The sequence below is a fragment of the Ailuropoda melanoleuca genome, chromosome 5, assembly GCF_002007445.2.
Source record: "Ailuropoda melanoleuca isolate Jingjing chromosome 5, ASM200744v2, whole genome shotgun sequence".
NCBI classification, from domain to species: domain Eukaryota; kingdom Metazoa; phylum Chordata; class Mammalia; order Carnivora; family Ursidae; genus Ailuropoda; species Ailuropoda melanoleuca.
This window is the reverse complement of record NC_048222.1, coordinates 41,311,261-41,332,889: the sequence shown is the minus strand read 5'-3', so window position 1 is coordinate 41,332,889 and position 21,629 is coordinate 41,311,261. Positions and strand designations below refer to the sequence as shown.

General features: G+C 44.4%; 1 protein-coding gene across 1 annotated transcript in view; it reads left to right on the top strand.

Moving 5' to 3' along the window:
- Positions 1–1,163: 1,163 nt before the first annotated feature.
- The window catches only part of MAP2K1 (mitogen-activated protein kinase kinase 1), a 76,461-nt gene continuing 55,995 nt past the window's right edge, over positions 1,164–21,629 (top strand). The window contains exon 1 of the mRNA XM_011218489.2: positions 1,164–1,669. Within this exon, the coding sequence (XP_011216791.1) occupies positions 1,590–1,669 (80 nt within the window). The 5' untranslated portion in view covers positions 1,164–1,589. The remainder of the gene's footprint in view (positions 1,670–21,629) is intronic.

Genomic DNA, 21,629 nt, shown 5'->3' with positions numbered 1-21,629 from the left:
TTTTTAATTAAGTTATATGCATAATAAAAAATTCAAACAGTACCAAGGGCTACAAAATGAAGAGGAAACCTTGCTCTCTTTATATACTGTGAACACCTGGGTGGCTGATACCCTGCTCTGGACCACCAGGTACAGGCGCTTACTTTGTTCTGCCTACTTGATACCTTTAGGACTGAATAGGAAGGGGGAAGAGAAGGACTGAATAGTAATTTATTATTTATTTATTTATTTATTTATTTATTTATTTATTTACGGGAGTGGGGAGAGAGAGAGGGAGGGAGGGGCAGAGGGAGAGGGAGAATCTCAAGCAGGCTCCACACCCAATGTGGAGTCCCATGCTCGGAATCCCATGGCTCCATGACCCCAAGATCACGACCTGAGCCAAAATCAAGAGTCTCATGCTTAACTAAGTGAGCCACCCATGTGCCCCTGAATCTACATTTTAAAAAATACGTATGGTGCCTCCTTTACTTTATTGAGCTCTTTATTCTATCTTATTTCTTCAAGTTTCATATAACTGGAATCATTGGTTTAAAGTTTTTTTTAAAAGGGGGGGTTTCAAGGCTTTAAAAATATTATCAATCTGCTCTCAAAAAAGGTTGCTCCAATTACAATCTCATCAGCATCGAGTACCCATCTCCCTGTACCCTCATCAGATCAAAAGTGTGTATTACAGTTTTATATAAATCTACGTATCTATTTGCCAGTTTGTTAGGCGCAGGGAGTCTCTTGACAAGTTTTCTATTTCCTCACGCTCCCTCTCCTCTAGAAATGAGAAGAGGTCTTTTTCCTATTCATTTTATTATTTCATCTCCTTCAACGTGACTCGGCCCCAGGAGGGCGCTCCAGTCACCGCAGAAGAGGAGACCGCCGGCACCGGGCCACGTGAAGCCCACCTCTCGGTTATCTTTGGGAACCAGGATGCAAGACCTCTTTTCCCGGTGGGTCTACCTGAGTGCCGCGTGGCAGCAGAGGGCGCTATAGAGCCAGCGCCAGACCACGCCCCCAGGACAGCGTGCCGCGCCCCCGTGACGTATTTCCGCGTCATCTGCCGCCAAGGCGTGTTCCCATTGGCTGTCGGCGAGGCAATAGGGGCGGAGCCGAGTGGGTGTGTGGAAAGCGCAGCAGCCCCGGTGGAGGGGCGAGGCTTCCCTTTTCCCCGCCCCTCCTCCGCCCTCCATTCCCTCCCTGGGACGGCTGCGCGGAGCGGCTGGAGCGCGCTGCCGGCGACGGCTGTACTTTCCGGGCTAAAGCTGGAGCAGGGCTGTGGCAGTGTCGATCGAGCCTGAGGGACCGGTTGACTGAGGGAGAGAGGGAGGGAATCCCGGCTGCCGCGCTGCGCCGGCGGGGAAGCCCTTCGATTCCCTGCGCTCCAAGGCGAGCCCCGGGCGAGTGGGGCGGGGGTCCCCCGAGACCGCCAGCGGCCCCTCGGCGCTGACGGGACTACGCGGGGCTCGCCCCTCGAAGGCAGCCCCGGGGCCCGGGGCCCCTACTTGGCCGTGCGCGGCGGGCGTGGGGCAGCTCAGAGGGAGGAAGCAAGAGAGGGGCCGCCCTCCCCTCGGAGTTAGAAGCGCCTTCCCGGGTCCAAAATGCCCAAGAAGAAGCCGACGCCCATCCAGCTGAACCCGGCCCCCGACGGCTCCGCGGTTAACGGGACCAGCTCGGCGGAGTAAGTCTGGGGTGGGCGGCGAGCGCCGGGCCGGGCTGCGGAGGCCCCTGCTGGGGTGTAGGAGCCGAGTCGGGTGTGCGCGGCGCGCGGGGCTCCGCTCGGGTTCGTCACGTACGTCTCAGGCGGGCAGGGGCGAGGAACTCCCGGCCGCCAAGGTATCGGTGACTAAGCACAGATTGTGTTCCTGACTCAAACCAGTCAGTGGACCCAACGGGTCCCGATTTTCCCCCTCTGCCGACCTCTTCCAGTCATCCTTGGCCACTGGCCATTCACTTTCTCCCCCTCAAAGATGAAAACGGGTTCATCGTCCCGCCCCTCCCCAGCTGTTTTCCCCAGATCGTCTGGGATCCTGGCCTGTGAAGGGGAGAAGGGAGCAAATGTCCTGGAAGGAATTAAGATCGCATCTGCGTCTCTGAGGCCGGCTCAGGGTGTGGAGTGTGGAGTTGGGAAGAGCAACCTGCGTCCTCACCTTTGTGCTTGACACCTGTGGGCCGGGAACGCCTCGTTGCGGCCACTGGCTGGCTGGCAGGGGCGTGTGTACACCGATATCCCCGTGGCTTTTCCCTTGTCGACTTCGGGGGCTCCAGGTCCTTGGCTTTCTTCCTGGAAACTATCTTGTCTCCAAGGGAGCTGCTTTCCTCTTCATCTGACCCTTCATTCATTAACAAATCGCTCCTCCCAGTGACTCTCCTGGCTTTCCGTACTTCACCATGAGCCCTAAACTGACCTGAGACATGAACGCCCATAGCCCTGAAAACCACGCGCACAGGGTGCTCCATCTCTGCAGCTTCCAGTGTTGCTCACAAACCAGCACTTTATCTCATGAAACAGTGATGAGGCTGTTTTGTGGGGTGTTTCCGAACTCCCACAACTCTTTCTGCATCCTGAGTAAGGGACAGGACTGTGAGGGAGAGAGACCCAGCTAGCTGGAGAATTAACCAGAAAAGATTTGGTTCTTAATCTTTATCTGCACACTGGAGATGTATGAAAGCTAGCTGATGAAATGAATGGAGTAGGCCTGAACCGTCTGCCCTTTGGTGATTTCTATAACCTTCCTTTCTCTCTTTAGATTTTGATAACCTGGGGACCTACTGGCTTGGTGACTCTGCCCATCCCTGTAATGATCACAAAGCCAGTGGTGGACCTGTGGTGTGAACTCAGCTAGTTTCCTCAGACCTGCTCCCAACAGATGCCCTTCAATACTATAATGTCTCTTTTGTATGATATTGACTTGTACAGGTCCGATTCTATGTAGACCGTCATTCAGACTTACTGTAGAGAATTTTACCTTTAAAACAAATTGACATCCCCCCAGCACAGGGCAGGACAAGTTTTGACCGGAGTGGCTGGTTGAATGTCGTGGCCTGACCAACGTGCTCCTATTTGATTTGGAGGTAGGTACTGAGTAGAAGTACCTGTTGTCATCCTCTTGTTAATTGTGGCACCGCAGCTGTATTCTTGCAAATGCGAGGAATCTGGGGTGCTTGGGTGGCGCCGTTGGTTAAATGTCCCACTCTTGGTTTCAGCTTGGGTCATGATCTTGGGGTCCTGGGATCAGGCCCGAGTCAAGCTCAATGAGGAGTCTGCTTGAGGATTTTTCTCTTTCTCTGTTCCTCCTGCTTGTGTTCTTTCTCTAAGATAAATAAATCTTTAAAAAAAAATACAAGCAGGAAAAGAATAAACTCCTCTGGAGTTGGTGGCAGAAAAGTTTGGTGGGACTGGGAGATTCTCAGCAAGTGGTTAGGAGGTTGGACTCTGGAGTCAGGCTAAGTTTGAAGCCTGGCTCTGTTACTTGGTGGTTTTGTGACCTGGGACAAGTCTCAGTCTTATCTTAGAGATAAGACTTGTTAAGGCTTAGTTAGGTTTAGTTTTATCATCTGCAAAAATGGAGCTACTGATAGAACCTACTTACGGTAGTCTTGAAGGTTCAATGAGCTAATACATAGTAAACCTTTCATAAATGTTAGCTGCTAGTGCCTTTGTTACTGGGTAAATGTTGAGAAAGCTGAAGGAAACTGGAAGGTAATTTCCATTCATGGTGGTGGATATATATGTTAAGGTGCCTTTGCTTCTGGATAAGCGAATCCCGGTGATTGCTTAGTTTTTGTGCCGTCGGCATCTACCTCCATGACTCATTGCTGTGTTACAACAGGAGGCATCTTTGTGTAGGCTGCCTGAGACAAACAGGGACTGTTCCCCTACATTTCCTGGCACTGAAGGGAGGAAAGCTGTACACATCTTCATCTTTCATCTTCAAAGTGTTTCTCAAGTAAGTCTGCTGTTCTCGTGATTTCTGTGATTAGACCAGGGCACAGTTGTGAACATTATCATGTAATGTAAACTAAAGAAAAAAAAATCCATTGACGTTAAGGATCTCTTGGTACTCACTTGGCAAGGTTACTTCTCTTCTGTGGCTCCTTGACACTTTGGGATTTACCTCTAACTTAGCACTTAACGCATTCAGATGGAGCTGGGTTACATGGGACCTAAAGTTTATGCAAGTTGCTGGGATCCTTGAAGAAAAAAGAGTGTAAAAATACCTCTTTTGCAAATTTTGTAAAAATGTATAAGCATATTGCATATTGCAAGGGTGTTAAGTGTTAGCATGAAATAAATTGGAAATAAGATCATATCATTCCCGTTTCAAATGTTTTCATGGTTCCATTGCAGTTTGAATAAAATCCAGAATCCTGTTGGGCTGTGAGACCCAGAGATCTGCTCCCCCATGGCCCTCCTACCCCCATCTCTTTAACCACATTTCCTGCCGCTCCTTTCTTCCACCATACTAGTCCTCTTTCACTTCCTTCTTGGGATGGTCTGTATTCCCTCCAGGCTCTTGCACATGCTGTTCCCTTTGCCTAGAATGAATCATCCCTTCCTCTTCCCAAGCTGGGAAGGAAGTTATCATCATCTCTACCTAAATGTCATTTTCTCCGAGGTGTTCACAGACCACCTAATCTCTAAAGGAGGTCACTTTCCCATGTCATCTGAATTTTTTTTTTAAATATTTTATTTATTTATTTGACAGAGATAGAGACAGCCAGCGAGAGAGGGAACACAAGCATGGGGAGTGGGAGAGGAAGAAGCAGGCTCACAGCAGAGGAGCCTGGGATCACGCCCTGAGCCGAAGGCAGACGCTTAACCGCTGTGCCACCCAGGCGCCCCTGAATTTTTTTTTTTTAAGTAGGCTCCACACCTACCAAACTCATGACCCTGTGATCAAGAGAGTTGCATGCTCCACCGACTGAACCAGCTAGGTGTCCATCACCTGATTTTTTTTTTATGACACTCATTCACTGTCTATAATTTTTTACTAGGATATTTTAAATATCTCCCTTTTCTGTATACAATAAACTAAGGTTAGGGCTGCCTTTTTCTGATTCATTGCTCTGTAAGTAGTCCCTGGAATACAGTAGCTGGTGCATAATAAGTGCAAAAATGTTTGAGTAAATCAGTGAGTGACTTAAATTTTGAATGTTTGCACAATGTGTTTAACAAGTCTTTTTGTACTTTTTCATTTTTTTCTTCTATTTTCCCCTTTGCTGTCATTTCCCCCTCCCCATTTCCTTTTCTTTCACAGGCACTCACCCACTCTAGGGTATTTAATATGTGGTCTTATGGTTCCACTCATTTGTTGGGTATGTATACCTTTGGGAGGAAGATGGTATTGTTTTGTGTGTTTCTGTGCTGAGAGTGCTGAGTGCAGTTGTGCTGTTATTTTGCCTTGAGAAAGGAGATCCTGCCATTTGTGACAAATGGATGAACCTGGAAGACTTCATGTGAAATGAAATAAACCAGACACAGAAGAAAAAATATACTCCATGATCTCACTTATGTGTGGAATCTAAAAAAAGGGGGGGAATAAATAGAAGCAGAGAGTAGAAAGGTGGTTACCAGGGGTGGGGAGGGGGGTGTTGAGGGTACAAAGTTGCAGTTAATGTAGGATGAATCATCCTAGAGATCTAATGTACGACATGGTGACTGTAGTTAATAATACTGTATTGAATACTGGAGATTTGCTAAGACAGTAGATTTCAGGAGCTCGCATACACAAGAATATGGTAACTGTAAGGACATAGATATGTTTGTTAATTAGCTTGACTGTAGTAATCTGTATGTGTATCAAATCTCATGTACACCCTAAATGTATTCAGATTTTATAAAAATTACTGTTGTGCTATAAATATGCCTCAGCTGGGATAGATTAGGTTGTGTTGAGGTTACAACCAACCAAAAAATCAGTAGTTCAACACACTTGCAGGTCAGTGGGAGTCTGTTCATTGGATTCCATTAGGGATCCAGGCTTACGGAGGTTCTATCTCTGAAATATGCTCACGTGAGAAGGGCATCTTGTGAACCACGTTCTGGCTCCTGACGTTTTTGTCCAGAAGTGACACAGGTCACTTTTGCTCTTATTTCATTGGCCGAAGCAAATCACGTGGCCATGCTGACCTTCAGAGGAGGGGGGCTTCTTGGAAGGAGGAGAACCAGGAATATTTGAACAGAAGCAATGACCGTCCCCAAATTTTTTTGCAGTTTGTCTTTACTTTTTTTTTTTTTAACGTAATACCATGTTTCTGAGCTATTCATGATGCTACATGATGCTATTCATTATTTCTCTTGGTTGCAGAGCAGTCATGTGCATGTACCCCATTTTGCTTATTATCCTATGTCGGTTCCCCTAGAACGAGACAACTGTTTTCAACCGTTTGCTGCATCAAACAGTACAGTCCTTGTGCACGGCTCCTTTTGGACCCTTGTGAGAGTTTCCTGTGGGATGTACTCAGGTGGAATTGATTGGTGTACTTTATGTCTCCTTCCACGATGAGGCACATATTTAATCTCTTTCTTTGTTTCTGAAAGAACACTTTTTTTTTTTTTTAAGATTTTATTAACATAAAACATGAGGCTTGAGCTCACAACCCCAGTATCAAGAGTTGCATGCTCTTCTGACTGAGCCAGCCAGGTGCCCCTTAACATTTTTAATCTCCATGAGGAGAAGCTTGAGCCCTGAGAAGAAATCCCAGCACAGGGCATTTCCTGAAACCTCACTTTTTCGTTGACTTTAGGCCAGTCCTTTGTACTTCCTGACTTTTTGTTTCTTTATCTGTTCAGTGCAAGGGGGGCTTACAGAATCTTGACCTTAATGGCCTACAGGGTCCCAACCAAACAGGTCCTTTGTTTTCTTCCACTGGCCCCCTTAGACCTGCACTCCAGCCCCCTTGTGCTCTGGTGTCGGTCTGCAGTGAGTGGGGCACATTCCCATCTCCGAGCTTTTGCATTTGCCATTCCATCTTCCTGGAAGCTCATCTCCTAAAAAACATGCTTCCTCATTGCCTTCAGACCTCTGCACAAATGTCTCTTCACGGAGGTCATCCTTGACCACTCTGTCTAATCTGTTACATAGCTTTCTCCCTGCCTCTGCCCCTTCGTTGTGCCCAGTCTTTCCTCACAGCACTTGCCACTAACGTTGCACTGTAAGTGTTGGTCTGCTGCCCCTGCCTCGCTCATGTGTAAGCTTCACGGAGGTGGGGGCTTGGCTTTGTTCCTTGGTCAGTGAGTAGAACAGTATCTTCTTCTCAGTAGACACCTGCTGATGAAATGAAGCATTCCTACCCTGAAAGAGTATTGTGAAGATTAAACAAGGTAACTCCTATAAAAGCGCTTTGAAGGCCATGAAGTGCTGAATAGACGGGAGGGTGTGTTGCTTGGCCTTAGTGGCATCCACAGATTTTGGCTTTTGAACTGTTTCACCATAACCCTGAAATACTCAGACTGACTTAATAGTTGCGTTCAGAGCATAGTTCCTATACAGAAAAGTTAAGACAGATTGATGTGGTTTTCAGGGGTCTCTGATGGCCTTTTCTGGGTTGTGTACCATGATAAGTAGGGAGCCTTTAACATGGTTTTAACTCATTCTGTAGTTGTGAACTTGGACGTGTCTGCGTCTTTGTTGCTGCAATAATACTGGTGCTGTCATTTGAGAACAGCTTCAGGTTAGAATAGTCAGGCCAGCTGAAGCCTGTGTTCTTGGGAAGAATGCCCCTTCTGTTGTTGCAGCAGGTACAGAAGGGGAAAAAGAGTCTACAGATGACTTTGCCCGTGGCAAGGAGATGTGGGAGACCCTTGTTTGAACATAAACTCTTAGAATATTCTACTTTCACTTATTTGCTCATCTTTGAAAGAAAGGGAGAGGATACTTTAGTACAGTAGCTATTGGCCCTGCCTTACCCATCTAGTTTGATTTTTCTCTCTCCCAGTTCACCTGTTGTGATCCGCACTGACCCCTTTACTGTCCTCCCTTCACCCCGGCATACTGCTTCCTACCTCTGTCTGATCTTGCTCACATGGTTTCTTTTGTCTGGAGTGCCCTCCTCCACTTTCCTGTGTGATTGTATTTTTGTTTTGTATTTGTCACCACACTTTAGCTTCTGTGAGGGCAGGGACCATGACTGTCTTGTGTACTGATCTTTCCCAGCATCTAGCAGAGTGTTTGAAATGAGTGAATGCTGCCCATCTTTCAAGACCTAGCATAAATCTCATCTCCCATGTATGCATATACATAATGTTGAGATTATGTGGTATTTTCTGAGTAACTCCATGCTATTCTAGGACCTGTCTTCAAGACTTATACTACTTTTTTTTTTAATTTTAATTTTTTTTTTAAGATTTTATTTATTTATTTGACAGAGATAAAGACAGCCAGCGAGAGAGGGAACACAAGCAGGGGGAGTGGGAGAGGAAGAAGCAGGCTCACAGCAGAGGAGCCTGATGTGGGGCTCGATCCCATAACGCCGAGATCATGCCCTGAGCCAAAGGCAGACGCTTAACCGCTGTGCCACCCAGGCGCCCCTCTTTTTTTTTTTTTTTAAAGATTTTTATTTATTTATTTGACAGAGAGAGACAGCCAGCGAGAGAGGGAACACAGGCAGGGGGAGTGGGAGAGGAAGAAGGAGGAGCCTGATGGGGGGCTCGATCCCAGGACTTCGGGATCACGCCCTGAGCCGAAGGCAGACGCTTAACTGCTATGCCACCCAGGCGCCCCAAGACTTATACTACTTCTTAATTGTTGATCTTGGCTATGTCATTTAACTTCACTGAGCCTCGGTTTTCCTCATTAGTAAAGCAAGGATGATAATGTAACAAACCTATGAGGAAGGCGGGCAGATGAGCATCATCCAAAATAATGTATATGAAAGCACTTCATGATTACTGGAATGCTGTTCAAAGGGGAAATGTTGTTAATGATGCCACTTTGATTTCTTCCTTCTCAGAAAGCTGTTAATCTTTTCTCTCAATACCAAACCACAAATGTTGATAAATCATGTTAATTTGGACATTTTATATGCTGCCTGTCTTTTAAAATCTAAGCCAAATCTGTATCTAATCAAGCCTTGAGACCTAACTTCCTGTTTACAACAAATGTAGGGACAGAGGAACAAGTTAAATGACACCAGGAGGAAACCATCAGACAAATCCAGGATGCGGAACATTCTCTGTGACAACTGACCTAGTCTTTTTAGAAAGTCACTGTCATGGACAAAGTGGGGGGAGTGGTGTGGTTCTAGAAATAATGGACTGAAGAGATGTGCCAGCTAAATATAATGCATGAACCTCAGGTGGATACTGAATCAGAAATGAAATAGACCAAATGCATTCTTGGGACAATTTGGGAAATTTGAATAGAGAATTATTAATTTTTTAGATGTATTATTATGTAGGAGAATGTTCTTCATAGGTGATGCGTGAGACTCACTTTGAAATGGTTCAAGAAAAAAACGCACATATACACATTGTAGATAAAGCAAATGAGGCAAAATGTTCACAGTTGTTTAGTTGGTTAGTTTGTGAGTTTCATTGTTTTATTCTTTCCATTTTGCTGTGTGTTTGGAAAAATTCATAATAAATATTTAAGGAGTACCCAGAGAACCCAAAATTCCTCCTGAGTCTTATGCCTTTTTTTTTTTTTTTTAAGATTTTATTTATTTATTTGACGGAAAGAGAGACAGCCAGCAAGAGAGGGAACACAAGCAGGGGGAGTGGGAGAGGAAGAAGCAGCCTCCCAGTGGAGCAGGGAGCCCGATGTGGGGCTCGATCCCAGGGACCTGGGATCACACCCTGAGCCGAAGGCAGACACTTAACAACTGAGCCACCCAGGCGCCCCATCTTATGCCCTTTTTAATGTTTTCTCTTTCCCCTTTTGTACTTCTGGTCTATGTTGTGTAACGAACATCACATTAAATGCAGTATCATTTTAAAATCATAATGCTTTCTTATTCACTACATGTTCCTTATATGTCTTTTTTCCCTTAACTTGATTAGGGGCCATACCTTTTTGGACCCCTGGGTTTATAACACTGCTGATACAGTTAATCATTATTGGTGGGTTGGATAAAACCAAAGAAATGTTTGTTTATTCATTTTTTAAAAAGATTAATTATTTTCGAGGGTGGGGAGCAGGAGAGAGGGTCTTAAGCATATTCCACACTGAGCACAGAGCCTGTCGTGGGGCTGCATCCCACACCCTGGAGATTAAGACCCCAGCTGAAATCAAGAGCTATCAGGTATTTGATTGTGGCACCCAGGCACCCCAAAATAATGTTTAAACAAAGAAACTGGGGCTCCTGGGTGGCTCAGTTGGTTGAGCATCAGACTCTTGGTTCTGGCTTAGGTCATGATCTCAGGGTCCTGGGATCCGGCCCCATGTGGGGCTCAGTGCAGAGTCTGCCTGAGATTCTTTGCCCCTCCCTCTCCCGCCCCTCTGCTCCTCCCTCCCCTCAAATAAATAAATAAAATCTTAAAAATACAAAGCAAATCAAAAACAAACTGACAACAAAAAACCTCTTTGCTAGCTTTCCTTGGTAGAATTGGTAGTATTTCCACCACCTCCCCAGGAGTCACAGGTCAAGCAATGGTGCATGTTTCTCACATGGAGAAAACAAACCCAGAGAACGCACAGGCTGGGCAGAAAATGAGGCTGAGCCTGAGAAGAAAGCGTAAGGTCCCAGATATGTTTCTGTTTTCTTCCAGAAGCTGCCAGTTCTCAAAAATCATCTTACTGTCTTACTGCTGCTTGATTGTGTTTTTACTTCATGTCCTGTGTCCTGGTTCTGTTGCCCCAAAGCCTGTGAGAGCTGTTTGGAGGCTCCTTTGCTTGTTTGCTGAGTTAACTCCTCCCAGGATGAATGGTGTTTTGTTTTTTAAAGCACCAGGTGTTCTCTGGCTCCTGGTGCAGGACAGACTGAAAGAGCTGATCCTGCCTCGGATTTCTCAGTGTAGTTCCCAGGGGAGTCCTGCTTTGATGTCAGCAAGGGAATCAGATTAAGAAGAGGTTCCAGGGTGGTTAAGAAAAAGTGGAGAAGGGTAATGTGACCTCTTTTCCCCTCACCCCTTCTTTGAATATTTGCCTCCTTAAGCACAACTCTAAAAAATTTGAATATATTAACACCTTTTAAAGAAGGAAACTACAGGCATTAAACTTTCCAGTTTAACTTTTTTTTGGGCATTCCAGTATATACATGGCTGTGATCAGTTGATGAAGTCCCCCTCCAACCCCCCCTCCCCATTTTTACACATGGACATAATCCTCATGCTTGTCATTTATTTTTACCCAAAGAGTAGAATTTGATAGAGTCTGGCTTTGTAAATGATACTTTGTTGATTAGGTGGCTTACAGATTTTTTTTTTTTTTGAAGATTTTATTTATTTATTTGAGAGAGAATGCGTGGGGGCGGGGGACAGGAGCAGAGGGAGAGAGAATCTTAAGCAGATTCCCCCTGAGTGGGGAGCCTGACTCGGGGCTTGATCTTACGACCCTGAGACCCTGAGATCATGACCTGAACCGAAACCAAGAGTTGGGCACTTAACCGACTGCTTCATGCCAGCGGCCGCCAGATTTTTATTATGTACCGATAGTCTGGTAAATGTTTTGAACCAGTTTTGTTTTGTTCTGCTTTTAGATTAATTCATACACCAAATCAGAGGCAATGAACCATGTTGCCACTGTTGTTACGTATTAACAGAATATGTTCCAAAAAAAGATGGAACCAATTATATTTCAACTGTTTCCTCAAGCTGCAGAAAGGGTTTTTTTTCTCCTTTTTTTTTTTAAGCTCCGTGATTTTTGATAGTTTAATAGGTGGAAAGGGCTCCTTTGAAGGTCCATCTGCTTTACTTCAAGTGTTAGCCAGGCTGTATTTTTGAAATGGGATTATTTTCTGTATTTCATCAATTCCATTTGAACTAATATTTATTGAATGCTTAATGTAATTGGCTCTACTAGAAGCTATAGGCAGTCAAGTAAGATTGTCTTTGCCTCCAGGGATTTTAAAATCTCATAGGAGGACAGGGAGAGGTCGCAGGGGCACAGGAAGGAAACGAACGGCTGCAGAGTAAGAAAAGTGCCCTGATGTACAAAGAAAGTACTGTCTGAGCTCATTGAGAGGAGGAAGAAGGCACATCCAGTGGGGGAGATTAGGAGAGCCTTCACGGAAGAGATGACATTTGAGCTGGGTCTTGAAGGATGGCTAGGATTTCCATGGGAATGGGGGGGGCAGGGCAGGGCAGGGCAGGGCAGGAAGAGAGCGCAGCATGAGCCACTTGACATAAGTGGGAAAGCTTGGGATGCGTGGAGGAGCCGGCAAGTAGTTGAGTGCACCGATGCCTGGGAGCGGTTCGGAGGAGATGAAGGTGGAGAGGTAGGTGGGCCGGTTTTGTGGTACCTGCTAGCCATTTCAAAAAGTCACATGCAAACTTTTCTTCTCTGGTGATTTTTTAATAGGTATGTCTAGATAGTTTTTATGTGCTTTGTATTTTATTTGTTCATTCATGTCTTTTATTAATCCCTACGCAATCAGTTGTCTTGTGGTTTGTTGAGGTCAATGTGCTTTGTATTTTAAAATTTTATCAATTACGTGGCTACTGCGTTGTCCTGTTGGCGAGGTTTTCCTTTTATGTTGTGTTAAAATCATCTTTATTTATTTTTTGTCTTTAAAAGCATATCTTTTGTATGGGATAGCCCTACTTTTCTTTAGTATTTAGACCTGTCTCTTCACAACTTTGTAGGAGTATGTGGTTACAGCCATTTCTCTCTTATATGGCTAGTTCTGTCCCATCTGGAACTTATTAATGTGTTTGGTGTGAGGAACAGGTCTAGTTCTCCACAATGAGTTCTAGTATTGTATAGGTAGATAAATTATATTTAAGAATCTGTTGTATTTTCAGGTTTACTTTTAGTTGGTCTTTAAGGTATTTTGATGTATTTCTAAAATTGCCTTTTAACTCTTATGTAGTTTTGATAGGTTTTTTTGTTTAATTTGTTAGGGTTAATGAAAACTTTATTAAAAAAATTTTTTTTAAAGATTTTGGTTTTTTTAATAAACTCTATAGCCAGCTTGGGGCTCGAACTCATGACCCTGAGATCAAGCATGGCATGCTCTACCAGCTGTGCTGGCCAGGTGCCCCTAATGAAAACTTTAACAACTTTCCTGGTGTACCTTTCCATTTATTAAGGTCTCCTTTCTCTCGTGTTATAGTTTCTTCTGAATAATTCTTCTGTGTCCTGAAGTAATATTTCAAAGGCTTAACATTTTGATGTCATTTTTTAAATGCCATTGTGATCAAACATTTTTTAATTTGTATTTTCCGTGTTGACCGTGGTTTGTATGAATTGGTTATATCCTGCAGCTTTGTTAAATTCACTCATTATAAATTTTTTGGTTGAATGTATATGCATTTCTAGATTTACTAGTGTCATCTTTAAAGCATAACTTATTTTTTCCTCTGAACAGCTTTATAGCCATTTTGCATTGCTCTCAATAGCAGTCCTTGTGTCCCAGGGGAACACTATTAAGTATAATGATGCTTCCCAAGGACCTTCTGGGCAAGGAATGTTTCTGCTTTTTCCAAAGAGCCATGAAAATAGGAAGCAGCTGCCTAGCTTAATAGAAGCAGAGCCTGTTTGGGCTGGATGGGACCTTACAGATCCTTTAGCCCCCTCCCTGCATTTGCGAAATGAAACTAGACCCAGAGAGGAGAAGGAACTTGGTGGGAGCTCACACAGCTGGAATGGAGGAGTTGGTTTTCAGACTTGGATTTTCTTATTGGTGTATGTATTATATGTTTTCATTTGGGATACTTGGAAAGTTTTCCAACCAAGTTTACCCAACACCAAATTTTGGTAACTTTATGCAGTAGCGTAAAAAAAAAATTTAAACTAATAATCTGAATTTTCTCAAGAAATAATCAGAATTTTTTTCGAGTAATAATCTGAAGCTCTTGAGAAGGCACCCCTCTATATCACCATTCTCTTAGGTGTTCGAGTGAAAAGGGAATAAGGAAATGAGGGGAGGAAAGGGTATTTTAGTCCAGGATCCTTAGTGGGAGGGCCTATTTTTAAGCTTCATAATGTCAGTTTTAAAAGCAGCGGTTTTCAAAATAACCACAGACAAAAGTCCCCTTGAAATGAATGCCTTTCTGGAATTGACCTATTTTGAGTTTAACTGTTACCAAGAAAGGTTCAGAATCCTGAATGCTCTTATGTGCATTTACTTTTCAGACAAAGTAGAACAATAAGTTGAGTGAATGATCTACATGGGTTCCAGGTTCAGGTTAAATCTAGGAATATGGGAAGTTGTAAGAAGACATGACTAGCCAATCATATTGTACTTACAGGCTTGTCTGGATCCAGGATAATTATAATCCCTTCTTTATTGAGTTGTAACTTACATTTCCAGGTTAGTTTTAAAAAATTAGACCTTCACCACATTTGAGAGTCCAGAGTCAAAGTTATTTGCCCAATTTGATTTTGTACCATTCTTCAGTAAACGGTCCTTCCAGAATGGCCTGTCGGGGGAGGCCTCAGAGGTTAGCAAGAATTCCAAACCAACTGTAAACCTTTTGTCTGGTGGCTTACTGGAATCCAGATTGAAATCCTACCAAAATGCCAGCCTGTATTTCAGCTTCTTACCCCCAGCCCCCAACAGGAAGAAGGCAGAGGCTTAGCATTCCAATAATTATTAATAGAAAATTAATCTTGCTGCTTTTAGGCATTCATTTATATCCACTATAAAACTTGGTCACTGGCGCTGTGGAAAGGTTCCATTCACTAGAGGATGGGCCAGTGGAACACTTGGACCAGGCTTTTAACACATACTAATTTAGGTAGAGACTGGGGCACCTGGCTGGCTCAGTCAGTAGAGCATGTGACTCTTGATCTCGAGGTTGTAGGTTTGAGCCCCATGTTGGGTATAGAGATTACTTAAAAATAAAATCTTTAAAAAAAAATTTAGATAGGGACTGCAACATTTTTAAAATTTTATTGGAACACTCCCTTCTAAAACATAGTCTCTTTTGCCTTGTTTTATTTTGGTAACTAAACTAATGCTGGGTTAGCCATAAATGTAGCTTGTTGCATTTCTATTTCTGAGTATTCTGAATCACCGAGCAATTACAAAATGAAAGGTTATCCTAAAGCGTTTCCAAATAAAGAAACCATAAAATATTAGGGGAAGTCAAGGGGAGAGTTACAGAGGGAAGTACCAGAACCATCAACAGGTGTTCTGGTTGCATAGAACAAAGTGTCAGCGTGGTATGCCATCATGGGGAAGAGTTTTGTGAATTCCTGAATGCTGGTGTGATGTGGCGGGGACACAGGGGGAGCGGAAGTTAGCAGTTCCGGAGGCGCAGAGGACTTGGCTTACTGGCTCGCCTACAGCTGAGGACCTGAATCAATTCCTGAGCAAGTTGCATTCTTAAAAGACAAGGGCTGGATCTGTAGGAGCACAGCTGTTAATCTGTGGGGTAATAATTAAGTACAGGTCCTAGATCAGGAAGGAACAGTAGGATGAAGTCCAAAGACATGAAACTTGTATCCCTGAAAGGCACCATAACTGGAAAAAGAACTAACATTTATTGAGAGCCTGTCTGTTCTATTTGCATGCATTATCTTGAGTTTGCACTACAATTCTGCAAGAAAGGTCCTAATATTCTATTGTATGAATAAGGAAAATAAAGTACATGGGAGTTAAATAATTTGTGGAAGTTCACACAGCTAGAAAGTGGTGGGACTAAGTTTAGAACCCAGGTCTGGCCTACTCAAACATCCAGGTTTTTCTCACATGGCTGTCCAAAGATTATGTAAAATGGTAGAGGTCTTTAAAAAACAAAATTTTTTAAGTAAGCCTTACACCCAGTGTGGGGCTTGAACTCACAAGACTGAGATCAAGAGTTGCACACACTACCGACTGAGCCAGCCAGGCACCCCTCTAGAGGTCTTTTTAGAGTTCTACTCTCCAGAGCTGGAGCCACTACCATCTGTAGCTATTGAAATTTCAGTGTACTAAAATTCAGTGAAATTTAAAAATAAAAATCAGTTCCTAAGTCACACAAGCCACACTTCAAGGGCCTGAGGCTGCATGTGACTAGTGGCTACTGTATCAGAGAGCAAGGATTAGAATATTCCCGTCGTTACAGAAAATTAGTGCCTAGTGGTCATCCAGTTTTGCCCTTTTATTTATTTTTGCCTTTTTTTTTTTAAATATTTTATTTATTTATTTGACACAGAGAGACAGCTAGTGAGAGAGGGAACACAAGCCGGGGGATTGGGAGAGGAAGAGGCAGGCTCCTAGGGGAGGAGCCTTATGCGGGGCTTGATCCCATAACGCCGGGATCACGCCCTGAGCCGAAGGCAGACGCTTAACAACTGCGCCACCCAGGCGCCCCTATTTTTGCCTCTTATTTTGTGGAGGAGAAAATGAGGGACATAGGAGGGACGTAACGTGTTCGGTGTCCTATGTCTGGTTAATCTGGGCCTTTGGACTGATTGCCTGGTGGCTTTCCCATGGTTCACACTCTTCCTTTAAAAACGATTAACAGACCGGAGGTGTGCAAGAGGAGTGACTGCCCCACTCTCCCAGCCTTGCCTGGCCTTCAAACTAGGTTCTTTCTCCCAGACTGCAGCCCTGTGTTTTCCTAAGTTCAAAGGGCATGTCCGGATTAGTTGCCTCTAGGAAAATGAGAGATGTTTGTTGGAAAGGAATTCCATGCTTAATGTATGAAACAGCACTTTGATTCCCCCTGGTTCGTGCTCTGCCTTCCTACCAAGCACTTTGTAACTGAACTTGCAGCTGCCAGCCATTTGTCTTCCAATCAAGGCCAACTTCAAAACAGTTCAGATGACAGAGATAGGTATACTTTGAATAGAAGCAGCTGCTTGTTGATTCAAATGGCTTTTGTGTGAGGGTCTAATAGATTTAGATTATGACTAAAATTACAACAATAGGTTTCAAACTTCTGTGTTAAGATTCAGACGTATTAACATTCATTTAACTGATACTTATTACGTACCTAATACAGACCAGGTACTGAGCTGAGAAATGGATGAAATGGACTTCTGCTGAAGATGGAAAAAGATGCCAGTGTTCTGGGCCAGTCTAATGCATTTTAAAATCTTGCCTGAATTTTATGGTCGGCATTTATCGTTCATGTATTTACCTATTTAGTTCTGAAATGCATTGAAAACTCCAGTTTGGATCATTGCTTTGAAGTAAAGTGAAGAGTCATGTGCAAATGTCCTTTTAGTAGATGCTGTTAAAGACATTTAAATTATACACTCCAGTGTCTAAATGACAGTCTAAAGTGTATGTGTGTGCGTGTGGGGGGATGGGTACGTGGGAACAAAAGGGAGGCATTGTACTGGGGTAATATTTTTAGGAAGCCTTAAATGTGATATTTGATTTCAGTATATCACACTCATTGGTTTAGAAAGTTGTGTTTTAGAAACAAATTAAAGTTTGGGTTTTTTCCCTAAGGAAATGTTAAAGTCACATGCATGAATATGGTCAGAGATTAAAAACAAGTTGAAGTGATGGCCAGGTATCCAGGAAAGTGCCTGTCTTTTCGGAGAGTACAAAGGCAGAGGTGGAGAGGACATTAAAGATGGCAGGCACAGCTGGAAGGGGTCCCAGGGAGCCTGAGGTGGTGTGGTGGTGATGTTGGGGGGAGGGTGTGGGCAGAGCACCCAGCCGACTCCTTGTATAGTTTTACAGAGTAGGGTCTCATTTCTAGAAGTTTGGGAATGGGCTTATGAGAGTTTTGGAGTCAACAGGCCCAAAGGGAGGGTGGTCTGAAGAGGACATACTGTTCCCCTCTCATAGTTTGGGATGCTAGCAGTGCAGCGAAGATCCCAGCTTCCCAATCAGGTTTTAAATAATTGTTTCTACCTCTCCAGGTGTTTCATTGAATCCAGAAATTAACCCTTCTTCCAGAGGGGGCTCTGGAAGTCTGCAGGCTTGAGAATTGTCAGGCTGCCGTGCTTTTGAATAACAGTGCCTTGTGTAGAGGGAAAGTGAGATCTCAGCTCCTTCCCTGGGAGAGCTGTTAACTTGCCATGTGACCACCCTGTGCCTGCTTTTCTGCGAAGTGGGCTGATGGGAATGCCTTCCTATCTTTCAGGGTTTATATAATGAGTCCACATGACCATACAGGTCACCACTGAGCACATTTTCAAGCTCACAGTGGATATCAAGTAGATTAAATTTTATTAAAAGAATCTTGAAGGTCTCTCTTAGCAATCCTGTCTTTTGCAGATAAAGAATCCAGCTGCAAAGAAGGGTTAAAGGGAGTTGGCCTCGTCACACAGTCGGTTCTACTGTGAATGCGACTTTTGAGTAAGCATGGCCTGGAGACTCTGTGACACAAGAAAAAGGCTTTGGAACGGCAGATGTCGGTTTGAATCCTGACCCTGCCTCTTACTCTGTTGAGTGATCTTGTGCAATTTCTTTCACATCCTTGAGTCTGTTTGCACATCTGTAAAATGGGCATAATGACACCTACCCAGCAGAAAGGATTTTTAGACACTCCATGTATGTAAACTGGTTTTTATGATTCACAGGGCTAATGATAAGGACTAGGACTAGATTCCCTACCAGGGTGTCTTACTCTCTATCAGGTGAGAAGGAGAGAAAATTCTCACCTTCCAAAGCACTTCCAGCAATGGGGCTCTGCAGCTGTTCTTTATCTAGACAGAATAGAGACAATCGTGGGCATACTTGGAATTTTGGGGGAGGAAGCAAAATAATTCTTTTCAGGGAAACGTGAGGCTGCAGAAGGTGCCCAGAAAACAACTGCCACACGGCACATCCCAATACAGATTCCTCCTAGCTTCTCCAGGACCACCATCTGCCTGGTAAGAAGAAGCTCCGCTTTCTTCTCCAAGGGATTAAAGAGGATTTCCTGGTGTGTGTGTGTGTGTACGTACGCGCACGCATGTGCAGAAATAGGGAGGGGTAGACACATAAAGGGAAGGTAACACTCATGTGGTTCAAGCCAGACGTTGGGGGGTCTGCTCTAGGTGGCTCTCGGGTTCCACTTTTTCATGGTTCCCCCAGACTTCTTCCCCAATGGGTCCTGGCCTCTGCTCAGACTATCTTCTGGGGTTTCCCTTCTCCCATTCAATCCATATTGCAATCCTAATCTTATGTCAAAACTCACTTTGTAGGTTGCCTTTTCTTTTTTCTTTCTTTCTTTCTTTCTTTTTTTTTTTTTTTTTTAAGATTTGTTTATTTAGAGAGCGAGCATGAGTTGGGACAGGGACAGAGGGAGAACCTCAAGTAGACTCCAGCTGAGCCCAGTGTGGGGCTTGACCCCACAACCCATGAGATCAGGACCTGAGCCAAAACCAAGATGCTTAACTGACTGAGCCACCCAGGTACACCTCTAGGTCACCTTTTGTGTAAATCTGTCACAGACCTGTCCTCCACCCGACTCCAGGCAGTGGTCATTTTTCCACACTCCAGGGCACTCTGCATATCCCATCACACACTGCAGTTGTTCGTGGAACTCTGGTCCAGTTGGACTGAAATTGGGGAAACCTGGGACTGTGTCTTATTCATTTCTATCTCCAGTGTGTGGCATGTTCCCTGCCATCTGGTATGGTGAAATTTTGCTGAGTGACTAAATCCTGACATGGCAGGAAGGGCAGGGGGCAGAAGACACTCCTCTCCAGAGGTCAAGGCTCTGCTAAGAATCCCTGCAAAGTCTGACTTGGACTTATTTTGATTATTTTCAGTTTAATATTTTGGCACAAGAAGGTCACAGTATTGGTAGTAATCATAGCATTTGTTCTGTGAGGCTTTGTGTACTCTTCATTTTTTTTTTTTAATAAAGTTATCTCTGTGTCCAACGTGGGGCTCAAACTCATGACCCCAAGATCAAGTGTCCCATGCTCTACCACGTGAGCCAGCCAGGCGCCCCTACTCCTCAACGTTTTTACATCCCTTTGTTTCCTCATTCAACCACGTGAGGCGTGCGGAATATGTGTTATCTTTACTCAACAGATAGGAAACTGATTCTGGTTCAGGGTCTTGTCTGTGTCACACAGCAGCTGAGAGTGCTTGCAGTCCTCTATACTGCCTTTTCAGCCAACAGCCCCTTCCTTGCCCAGAGGGGAAACATTTGAGAAGCATATAGTAGCGGTGGCATCTTCCCTATTCTGTGGTGTTCCCTCAGCCCCCTGCCTGGCGCAGAGGAAGGCTCAGGGAATGTTTGGAGCTGGATGCATCAGCGAGCCTCTTTTGCATGCTGAGCTGAACATAACTTACCCCCAGCAAATGTTGGGCTCCTTGATGGATATGTGACATTGGTGGCTGAATATTCATGGCACCTGTGGCTTTTCACACTCTCCCCCCACGCCTCTCCAGGGACTGGGATAGGACAGATGGTCATGGACACAGGATTCTCAGCTCTGCATCCTCTCTGCAAATCACATTTGGGGAAAAGTTAAGTTTGTGCAATAATACAATTTCGGTAACACGGTTTCATACTGCCGGTGAGTTGTTTAACACTCTCTGGATAAATCACACTTGAGCAGAACCCATTTGGGAACAGAGTTAATTTCACTGTGGGTGGCTGTGATTCCCACCCACCAGCCCTCCCACCCCCCTAATAAATCTAGGCTGATAAGGTGAATGCAGCTCTAAGCCGGGCTATTTCTGGACCCGGGATAGCATTACATTGTATTAATCATCCTTTTCACCACCAACATCTTTCATTCCTTCTCCCCCTGAGGATCGCTGCTTATCTGTCCTTAAATGTTGTAGATGGAGAAGACCTTTATAATTCATCCTCCTGGATGTGTGATGAAGGGTTAGAGGCCCAGAGAAGCCAGGCAGCTTATGGCTAGTGAGTGACAGCCTGAATGGAGATCCAGGACCCCCGACTTTTCTCTAGTGTGGGGCTCCTGTTTTCTGTCCCGCCCCACCGCCCACCCTTTCATTCTGTTTTACATCAGGGGAGAGTCTTCGTGTTCAGTTTAGAATGAATAAAGGTGACGGGTTCACTGTTAAATGCCCCCAGCATGGAGTGAATTCATTGCCTCTTAACCCTTAACAGCCCGTCTTGACATATCTTTGGTAAGGGCCATTAAAGTCTTGACTGATTTCTGTACGGTCAAGGGCAGCCTAAGGGTAACCCTGTGTGGGTTTGACTGATAGGATTTAACTTCTAGGAAAAAAAAGAAAAGGAGGGATGGTAAGAGTATGTAGAGAGAGAGAGAAAAATACTGTTTAATTCTCTCTTAATAGTATACCTTTTGGCTCCTTGGCTCTAAAAATCACCATATTTTCATGTTTCATATATGGCAGATAAGACATATAACCCAAGAACTGCTGAAGATTATTAAAATGTACAAAAGGTCCAAACCTGGAGCTTGAAAAATAATACTTCTGATTTGTCATAGAAGCTTCATTGTTCTATGCTCTCCTGTTAATGGAGCTGGGGTGTCTTGGGAGCTCAGCAACTGGTGTGCCATTGAGTGCTCTCTGGTCATCCCCTGTCTGGGGGGCATACTCTTTGTCTAAGTGGGAACTTTTGGGAGGGACACATATGCCTGGCCAGCCAGAGGGGCCCAGTCGACCTGTACGGGGGTGATGTATGTATCAGGAAGCCAGGTGTAACACAGCAG